A 10,458-nucleotide genomic window follows, 5' to 3' on the forward strand; every position below is an offset into this window, starting at 1 on the left:
GTGAGCTTGATGATGCATTTCTGTTTGTACCTTTGACAGAAACGACAGCCGTTGTTGTAACAGATCCAGCACTGCACTCGTACACTCCAGCATCACAACTGCTGACCTCCCGAAAAATCAGACGGGCTTCACAACCAGAACGAGTGATAAAGTATCTGGATGAGTGCCACATCAAGCAGCCATCTTTGTACCAAACTGTGTGGCATGGCTTGGAAGTCTCACAGAGCAAAACCAGACCACCCCCCTCGAAGGCTTCACAGTCCTCCAGAGCTTTGATGATGGTGGGACGCATCTCTGGTAGCATGAAGACAGAGTGCTAAACCAACTCTAAACAACAAGATAAGCATTAAAACTTCAGAGAAAAGATCTAAATCTTACCTCTAACCAACAGTGAAGCATAGGATCTTTTGTCCCCCGCCACAAAAGAAATAGTGCCAGTGTCTTTACGAGCAAGCTGCCTGAATGTGAGGGTGTGGAGGCCTCCTGGAGCTGTCTGGATCTCATTCAGCTCATTGGTGTAAAGCAGAGTCTCATCCAGATACCACTTGACCCCCACATAGTCACACGGAGAAATCCGACAGCCGAATGTGACGGTCCCACCCTCAAGACACTCTGCATCTTCTAATTCATCCAAGATCAGCACTTTTTGACCTGAAACATGGAAAAGCCAGTAGTTGTTTTGGTGGTTTACTAAACAAAAGTTTATGGATATTTTCTTCAAAATAAGATAATAAAAAGGTATAATTATGTCTTTAGTGCATTCATTCTGTGTGTTTCTTCTAACTGTGTTACTTGGTTCTTTTTTTAACACGGAAAATAGTTGTTATGCCTTATTTTGCTGACATTTTTATTACTACTGCAGTCTTGTAGGTGGTTACTTCAATTAAATTGTCAATATAATATAAAAGGTATTCAATAAAATGTAATTTCCATAAAATTGTGGATGATCAAAATTTAATTAAATATATTCAATTTGATTAATCCAGGGAAACAACCCTTCATAATAATTTGACATGGACACAAAAATATAATTTATAAAAACTCTATTTATTACTATATTAATGATGATGAAAGGCAAATGATTGTGAATGGTGATTTAGTGATGTCAAATGAGACAATGAGTGAATTCTGATGAAGCATGACCTTGTATGTTTAAGAGTTTTCTAAGTGATTCAGACAAGTGTGATGTCTAGGTTTATAAAATAAATGTGGCTGTTTGTTGGATGTAATTTAACAAGTTATCACATATTTATTAACCACTCCGACGCCATTGTTTAGTCTACGCATCATGGAAGCTCCGGAGAATCTCTTTCTCCTGTTACACATGCAAACTCTGCAATCAAACGTTCACCAGGCGGCAACTCGACACACGAACATAGAAAAGAGTGTGAGAAAGAAACAAGTCGAAGACACACAAGAGCAGCTAAACAAGAAGCAGAAAGTACTATAAAAAACTAACCGTAACAGACCACTGCACACGGGAGAATCATATCATGGACTGGGACCGAACAAGGATCATAAACACCTAACAACAAAAATACAAACGATGGCTTAAGGAAGCCATAGAAACAACGAGACGTGGACACAAAACCATGAACAGAGACGATGTGGTCTACACAATGGATCACGCAGGGGACTGTGTCATCAGCGAGGAGAGAGCGGGCAGCAGAGGGCGACGCCGTCCTCTGCTGCCCGCTGATAGATGTAGAAGGAAGTGACGCCACCAACAGCGGCGAGCTCTGAAGAAGACCGCAGGAGTGATCAAAATGTCAGCAAAAAATGTAAAACTACTCTTTTGTGTTAAAAAAAAAATAACCAAGTAATGCATTTATAATTATGATTAATATTAGGGATGGCTGATATTATTGGCCAGTATTGGCAATAAAATATAATATGGCTGTTTCAGTTTTTACTCTTTCAATTAAAACAACTTTTACATACCATGCACATTTTATACATCAAACTCTTGAACTGGTCTTCTCACTCAAAATGTCAAATGGAGACAGGTGTGAGGTAGGGCTGGACGATGTCAAAACTTGCATCTCGATTATATCTTTTAGCAGAATTCTGGGGGGGGCGGGGGGGGCTGCATGTTGTGGTATCGGACTTTATTAGTATTGGAAATCAATAGTTGGACTACATCAATATAACGGATTTCAGTAAAGACTAACTTCCATAGTTATCATACATTATCTTTGCTGTTAAATTTGTATTCCTTTATTCACACAACAAGCAACCCAATGATCATCAGTGATTGAACACCTAACGGAGGACCCACTCCTTGATAATCTCACCTTGCACAGTCAGGTGTGCCCGGCTTTGCATGGTTCCAACATCGCATGTGTAAATATCTGTGTCTGATTTCTCTAGGCAGGTTATGGTTAGGGACAGAACCACTCCCTTCTGCTTGATGACATACTTCTTTCCAGACCTGAGCTCCAACATGCCCTTCAGCCAGGTCACACGCTTGGCTTGCCACCTGGTCTCACACTCCAGGATCACCTTACCTTTTTCCTCTGCCTGAGTGTCTCTCAGCTCCCTCACAAATGTGTGCTGCAGTTCTGAAAGGAGGAGCAAAGTTTAGTGGACAAGTTGATCGTTTTGTCCGTTCGTTTGTTTTCCTCTGCTTATCCGGGTCCGGGTTGCAGGGTTAGCGTTTCAAGTAGGGCATCCCTGTTGGAGCCAGGTAATATTTTATATTTGAAAATGTCTGCTGGACTGAACATAAACATTATTCTAGAGCTAAACTTTTATTTATGTTTACTTTGAGGGCATTTTAGACTTGGTTTCTTTTCTTTATTTTGCTTGCTGAATTTTATGCTCTAATTTCATGAATGCAGTGCTCCCTGTTAACAGATCGTCACCCTTCTTGCACTGCCAGCAAACAATTCAAAGTTCCTGTTGTAGCTTTCAGTGATTAGCAATAGCAGGAACAGAAATAACTAGAATTTGTGCACTTCATTATCCTACATAATCTTATTATTAATGTCTATTATGAAGGATTATGCTCATGACTCTGCGATGGACTGGCTCAGTCCTGGGTGTACCCTGCCATCGACCGCTGGAGATAGCAGCGCCAGCCCCCTCCTGCGATCCTACGTGGACAAGCGGGTTCAGAAAGTGGATGGATGGATGGATGGATGGATGGATGCTTATGACTATCAGAACTACCCTTCTTAAACACTTTTAAAGCACAACCCCACAAATGATTTTTGTTTATATATAAAAAAGAACGAAGATCTATTGTGTTTTAAATGAAATTACAGTACATATCTTATGGTCTTTGGCATTCCACAGGGGTGAGGTCTTAGTCCCCTTCTGTTCACAAACCGAGTTTTCTCAGCCACTCAGATTTTAAAGGCTGATAAAACTGATTGGTGCTAATGATTCTAAACCGTACTCGTTCCTACCATTGTCCAAACTTCACGCATCTCAAAATCAAAGTTAGTTAAATCTAAGCTTTAATAAAAGTTACATACATTTTTGATAATCAAAATCATTAACGAGACACGTGAAACACAAAGACCTGTGGTAAAAAAAATATATGTTTTTCTTCGATTTGTCAGGAGAGCACTGCATCAAATTTGAAGCTGCTCCACACATTCAAAATGGAGGAATCGGTCACGGATATTAATCTTGTAGCAAATTTCAAAAAGCACAGAGAAAAAAAAGCAAATTTTGCCCTTTTTATTTGTGAATCTCAGACGTTTGTCAGTTATAAACTGTTCATGGTTCTTGCTTTTTTATTTTAAGTACATAAAACATCAACTACCTCTGATCTCCAGCTTGGCACGGGATGCAACACCTTCAGCCTGACAGCAGTACTCTCCAGAATCTTTGATGGTGGCGTTCTTGATCACCAGTCGTGCCAGATTTTTATCTATGCTCATTATGTATTTAGGGCTCTGCCTGATGAGATGCCCATTTTTCAGCCAGTGGATGATGACTTCTGGTTTGGTGATTTCACAGCTCAGCTCTGCATCCTCTCCAGGCACAGCCTTGACATTCAGCAAGTCCCTGAAGATATGTACTGGCTTCTCTAAAGAAGAAAAGTCAGAAGAATCGATCTTCAGACAGCAGGATTTAGAGACTTATTTCCTGATATTTGAACATCTCCCCTTGGATTGGCTAATAGCAACACCAATCTACCACTGAATCTGTTCTGCAACATTGGTTAATATCACAAGTCTGAAGGAGCTCTGTCGTGTTGTGAAGTGGCTAATGCTAAAGGTTAGAGTCTACTAGCCGAGATGTTATCTGCTGTTTAATGAACGCTAAACCAAAAACAACCTTCCTTAATATCTATCCTTGTATCAGAAGCTAATGCAGGAGATTGGTGTGGGAGACTATTGTAATGTTCAGCCTACATGAATAACTCAAGAGTGACAAGAGTGATTATAATCAGAAATAGAAAAAAAATTAAATCGCTTTTCAGTGAAAGAAAGAAAGAAAGAAAGAAAGAAAGAAAGAAAGAAAGAAAGAAAGAAAGAAAGAAAGAAAGAAAGAAAGAAAGAAAGAAAGAAAGAAAGAAAAGGGTGGTGATGAAGGTCACGCAAAAGCCAGCTTGAACTGGTAAGTTTTCAGCTGCTTTTTAAAGACCACCCATCATTGAGACACAAATGCTCACCTTTGACAAAGAGCATGGTCCTACAGCTCAGATCTTTAATTGAAAAGAGCACATCTCCAGCATCAGTGATCACAGCATCCCTGATGGTCATCTTGTATGTGCGGCTGTTGTTGATGAGCTGAATGCGACTATTGGTAACCATCACATGGCCATTAACTGTCCAGATTGGCTCCTCAGCAAGATCATGAGATAGATGACATTCAAATGTGCAGCTTTCACCCTCATGGACAGAAACTGTCTTTATACGCTGAACAATAGTAATGTGTAGGTCTGTAAAGAGTGATAGTGTTAAAATAGAAATACTTCAGTAAATTTGGTATTAGAATGTATAAATTTTAAATCAAAAATACTAAAAGGTGTCTGCTTTTTCCCAGCCACTCACCGTGCACTGTAACTTTAGCCTTGGACTGGCTAGTGCCAAGTTCACAGGTGTATTGTCCAGCATCCTCCTTGCTCAGTGAGTGGATGATCAGCACCACGGATTTCCCAAACTGCACAAACTCATATTTATCATCAGGTATCAGAACCTTACCATCCTTCTTCCAAACTGGTGTCACTGAATCTTTGGAAATTTCACACTGCAAGGAAATCTCTCCTTCCTCCTCCCCCACTACATCTTCCAAAGACCTGAGGAACACTGCTGGACGCTCTGGAGCCAATATAAATCCTCATGAATAGGAGTGTTTTACAAATGGATGTACATCAAATTTAAATATAGGAAAGGAGATGGTTCTCTAACATACCTTTGACCTTTAGGGTAGTTGTGTCTAAGAGGAGGCCTGCTTTGAAGGTGATCCTGCTCTCCTGTGGTCTAAGATTTTTCATCATAAGGCTGTGCATCGTGCCCATGTGTCGGATCTGGTTGCTGGCATTAGAACTGAGGTGGACATTGTTAAGGAGCCATTCCACATGGGCAACGACGTAATTGAGCTCACATGAAAACATTGCAATGCCATCCTCCTCAATCTCAACTGGTTCAAGGTGTTTGACCAACTTTAGGGTTTTCACTACAACACAAACACAAGTTAACCCCCTAAAAACCCCTATAGCAATGCAGTACGGTCATATGAAACAACCTTTAACGTACCTTCTACCTTAACCTGTGCTGTACTCTGCGCGCCTCCAGCCAAACAACGGTACTGCCCTGCATCCATCCCTGTCAGGCCATGAATAACCAGCTCGGCTCGCTTCCCTTCTCTTTTCATCCTGTACTTGTTGGAGGTCTTCAGAGCTGTTCGACCTTTAAACCACCGAACCACCCTTGGAGAGGGGGCAAACTCACAGCTCAGAGATGCAGAACTGTTTTCTTTTGCTTCCACATCATCCAAGTGTTGAACAACCTCCAGCGGTCGCTCTAATGGGGGAACAAAGCATTATTCACGTATATCAGTGGATTTTCATCATATAGCAAGACTCAGAGGTCTCATGTCCAGAAAGGACCTAGAGAAACCCATTGACTCATGGAAAGCACATTGAATTACTTCTGTGTCTGAAATGTGCTATACAAAAAAAGCTGCCTTGCCTAATATAATCTATATTTTGTTCTGTTCATAAATCATAAAGTTTTACCGGAAAGGCAACTGAACCCCTCAAAAGCTTAGTGAAATTCTATCTTCAGTCAAAAAACAAAGAAAGCTTTGAAAACTCACCTTTCACCATCAGCTGAGCAGTGGATCGACTCTTGCCAGCCACAAAGACCACCGGCCCTGACATGGAGCTGTCTGTGGTCGGGAACCAGAGACTGTGGAGGCTGCCCTCCCTGCCAATGTTCACTGCTGCACCGTGTTCCAGAATCTCATTGTTCAAGGTCCATTTTGGGGGCCTCCCTGACTTGAGGTTGGTCTCCACCTCGAACAGTGCAGGTGCTGGTTCCATCACATTCACTGATTTGATGCCCCGCACTATACAGATAGCCTGCTCTGCATGCACAACAACATGACATACTCTTCACACTGTGGCTTTATGAATGGATTGTAAACTAAGATAGATTTAAAGTAATAAAAGATAGTTTTTTTAAGCTAGATATGGATCTCAGTGCTTGTTGAATTAGAATCTTGACTAGTTTCTTATTTAACATCAACCTACAGCTATCTACTGACCAAAAACACATATTTTTTGGGAGCAGGTAGGTGTTTTAGGGGAATCTCTTTAACTGCTTTACAGGTGTTAGCTTTTATGCTAACAGTTAGCATTTTCAGTTCACCTATTGTCAAAGAAAAAGCACAAGAAGGAGCTTTCTTGCAGGACTTGTCCAACAGTGTGAATCTTTTTATTTGTGGTTTATTTTAGAATCACTTGGCTCATGTTAATGTTAACTTGTTGTTAGCGCTAGGTACAGCAGACTGCAGGGTTGTTTATGACAATTGTAATTCCACTTTTGAACCAGTAGGGCAGAGGAGCAGCACACAGCTCTGTGTTGTGTTACATTAAAACAAGTGGTAAGTATCTCACCTTCCACCAGTAGTTGACATGATGTTTTGTCATCCCCTGCATCACATGTGTAAGTGTCCTCATCTGAGGAGCAGACATCTTCAATGGTCAGCTGCCTGTAGACATCTTGGCTAATCAGCTGATACTTCTTACTAGGCTGGAGCTCTTTCCTGTTCTTGTACCACCTGACCTGAGCATTAGGCCTGGACACCTGGCACTCTAACAGACCTTTGTGACGATACATGGCTATCTTGACCCTCAGAGGACGAATTATTTGGACAGGGAGCTCTAAAGCAGAACAGAACAAATGTAAGGCTTCAATGGGCTCATTTTAATTCACACTTGTCTAATATTCAGTTTAATGTATTTGGCTTCGATGGAGGAATTTGTCCTACGTAAATCACGTCAGCTGTGTGGCTCACCTTTTACTGAGAGGGTGGCATAAGAAGACACACGCTCTGCTGTGAACCTGATGTCTCCTGCGTGCTCTGGTCTGACTGACTTGAAGAACAAGGTGTGAGTTTTACCTGAAATGTGTCCATATGTTATGCCAATGTCTACCCGGAAATGTACCATTGTTATACCAATGTCTATCTGGAAATGTACCATTGTTATATCAATGTCTATCCGGAAATTTACCATTCTTTTACCAATGTGTATCCAGAAATTTACCATTGTTATACCAATGTCTATACAGAAATTTACCATTGTTATACCAATGTCTATACAGAAATTTACCATTGTTATACAATTGTCTATCTGGAAATTAACCTTCGTTTTACTAATGTCCATCCATAAATTTGCTGTTGTTGTACCAATGTCTATCTGGAAATTTACCATTGCTATACCATCATCTATCCGGAAATGAACCACCATTATAACAATGCTAATTTGGGAATTTACCATTGTTGTACCAATGTCTATCCATAAATTTGCTGTTGTTGTACCAATATCTATCTGTAAATTTACCATTGTTATACCAATGTCTGTACGAAAATTTGCCATTGTTATACCAATGTCTCCCTGGAAATTTACCACTATTATCCCAATGTCTATCCGGAAATGTATTGTTGTTATACCAATGTCCATTAGCCAACTTGTGTCAAGATATAGTTTAAGTAAAATAATTTTCTCACCATGGTGCCTGATCTTGATGTTGTCCCCAGGTCGGATTCGGCACTCATTGCGGTACCACCGACCATCCACATCTATTTCGTTTACTTCACAGACAAAACTAACCTGCTGACGCTCTATTGTATCAATGTCCTCCAGCTCCTTTGTGATGCAGATGTACCTAGCTGCAAAAAAAGTCCACATTTTGACATCTATCTTAATAATTTCTTCCAAACAGTGCTTTGTAATTAATGTAGAAAATTATCTACTCAGGTTTTAGTTCATACTTGAATTATTTAGATTTTTTTTTTGCTCGATGACAATTTCAAGGATGTATTTAAAGTTTTTTTTTTTTTGCATTTTTTTCTCTCTCATCCAGATAGCTAATCTCTTACTTCAGATAGTTAATCGCTTACTTTCCTTCTCATTTTGAAACAAGTAGATTGACACTGACTTTTATTTGACCATCATGGGCAGTTTCCTGCCCAAGTACCACCTTACCTTTGACACTGAGTCGGCCTGAGGTCTGGATCCCATTGGCTTGAAAAGTGTACACACCCCCATCTGCCAACGCCACCCGTGTCAGTGCGAGGGAGTGTTTCTTCCCATGTGTGCTGATGCGACAGGATGGCTTAGATTTAACCTGAATCCCATCCCTGGTCCACACTCCTTCAATGTAAGCCAGGTTGAGTTTAACCTCAAAGGAGCAGCACTCACACTCAGATACCTCCACATCCTCCAAACCCTTCACCACCTGCAGACGGTTCACTGGCAACAAACAAACAATGTTAGATTGTATGTAAAAGTCCACAGAAAGTTGTTCTTGAGTTTAAAACGTACTCGCAGCTGCTACTATGCCTCCACTTTTATTGTCCCCCATGACTCCTGTATGTAGGTCTATATTTAATTTCTTCTTCAAGGAATGGGCTGCAGCTACAAAGGAAGAAAATTTGCCATATCAGTTGGTGGCTGCTAATAAAATGACAAAGATTAAAAGGGATTTTCACTCTTACCACCAATTTATTCAGCTTATTATCACAACTCATGCAAACCCCACTGTGGCTTGCATTTGTTTTGGACACAATTACTTTTAATTATTATAAAAATCCCCTCCAGAGAGCTAAGATCAGTCTATCACAGTGGACACACTCTCTTTCAGCTGATCCCTGTGACAGTGTGCCAGCTCTGCGTTGCAATGAAGAGCAAAGTAATCTTTGTCACCTCGCTCGGCTGAGCTCAGCACCACCAATATAGACTCAGCTGTGAGGCCACCTCCATCAGCCTGTGTGCGGCAAACACAGAAACAAGGGAAGCGCTGGAAAAAAAAGCAGGTTGCCAAATCAGAAGAGCGAAAAACCCTTACAGGTCGTCTCTTTTCACTACTGGTACTTATTCCAGGTGCTAACAAAATTTCTTCCAGCTAAAATTACATCAATGACCTTATGTTAACAAACGCCCATCCGAAATATCTGTAAAAGCTCATTGGGTTAAATACATATAACAATCATTCAACTCAGCAAATGCATTAAGTGAAGAAACTACATTTAATCTTGTTAAGGAACATAATGATGTAGTTCTTTAAAAAGATACCACTAGCATCATATTCAAGGATCTTTAAAAGAATGTACAAAAGCATGCAGACACTCACCTACCTAAAAATCAGAGGTTTTAATGATCAAATACATCCTTGCATAATTTTCCCGTTAGAAAAAGAGATAAAAATTTCACCATAGACACAGATCAGAGTTTTGTCTTGGTCCTGGTTTGCTTGCTACATCCCAGTCTTCAAAGATGACAGCCTATAGTTGTTTTTTGTTTTTTTCTTGTGGAGAAGGAATACAGTGCTGAACAGCTGACGTATCTCTCCCCACATACTAACTTCCAAAATAGCATTCTGTCAGTATGAAGACAAAGATAGCTTTGGCTTTATTAGTGGGAGGGAACTTGTATCAATGAAACCATCAGAAACAATCCGAATGTAAACCACAGAGTTAGTGCGTCTGATGTTTGTTTTACAAGCATTATAAAAGGATTTCCTCTAGATAATGTCGAGTGTTTTTTTTTTTTTGTGTGTGTGTGTTTTGTTTTTTATGCAGCATAAGGATTTAGTTTACCTTGTAGTGCAGACCAAGGTCTGGCAGAGGCCGAAACCCCAGGGCAAAAATGTAAAGTGTTTGGCTTTCTGCAAGGAGTTTCCTCCACAGAAGTCATGAAAGATTAACTAATAAAACTCTTCATTGGATCATCATTAGTGAGTCTGTGAAGAAATAACAAATTACACATATATA

The 10,458-nt window shown here is 40.3% G+C and overlaps 1 protein-coding gene across 7 annotated transcripts in view; it reads right to left on the reverse strand.

Moving 5' to 3' along the window:
• Window positions 1–10,050, reverse strand: part of obscna (obscurin, cytoskeletal calmodulin and titin-interacting RhoGEF a) — a 64,786-nt gene extending 54,736 nt beyond the window's left edge. For 4 of the 7 annotated variants that reach the window (XM_070554169.1, XM_070554167.1, XM_070554168.1 and 1 more), the window contains exons 1-15: window positions 9,184–9,364; window positions 9,011–9,103; window positions 8,672–8,938; window positions 8,194–8,355; window positions 7,480–7,584; window positions 7,079–7,345; window positions 6,277–6,546; window positions 5,715–5,981; window positions 5,371–5,634; window positions 5,010–5,276; window positions 4,628–4,897; window positions 3,773–4,039; window positions 2,295–2,561; window positions 379–651; window positions 31–294 (exon numbers count right to left, since the gene is read on the reverse strand). In XM_070554169.1, the coding sequence (XP_070410270.1) occupies window positions 31–294; window positions 379–651; window positions 2,295–2,561; window positions 3,773–4,039; window positions 4,628–4,897; window positions 5,010–5,276; window positions 5,371–5,634; window positions 5,715–5,981; window positions 6,277–6,546; window positions 7,079–7,345; window positions 7,480–7,584; window positions 8,194–8,355; window positions 8,672–8,938; window positions 9,011–9,050 (3,250 nt within the window). In that variant the 5' untranslated portion in view covers window positions 9,051–9,103; window positions 9,184–9,364. Of the gene's footprint in view, window positions 1–30; window positions 295–378; window positions 652–2,294; window positions 2,562–3,772; window positions 4,040–4,627; window positions 4,898–5,009; window positions 5,277–5,370; window positions 5,635–5,714; window positions 5,982–6,276; window positions 6,547–7,078; window positions 7,346–7,479; window positions 7,585–8,193; window positions 8,356–8,671; window positions 8,939–9,010; window positions 9,104–9,183; window positions 9,365–9,391; window positions 9,486–9,818 lie in introns of those variants that run through there. The other 3 variants (XM_054752345.2, XM_054752343.2, XM_054752349.2) reach the window with 3 other exon arrangements.
• Between the last annotated feature and the right edge of the window lie 408 nt (window positions 10,051–10,458).

The sequence above is a fragment of the Nothobranchius furzeri genome, chromosome 8 (genome assembly GCF_043380555.1).
Source record: "Nothobranchius furzeri strain GRZ-AD chromosome 8, NfurGRZ-RIMD1, whole genome shotgun sequence".
In the NCBI taxonomy this organism is placed as follows: domain Eukaryota; kingdom Metazoa; phylum Chordata; class Actinopteri; order Cyprinodontiformes; family Nothobranchiidae; genus Nothobranchius; species Nothobranchius furzeri.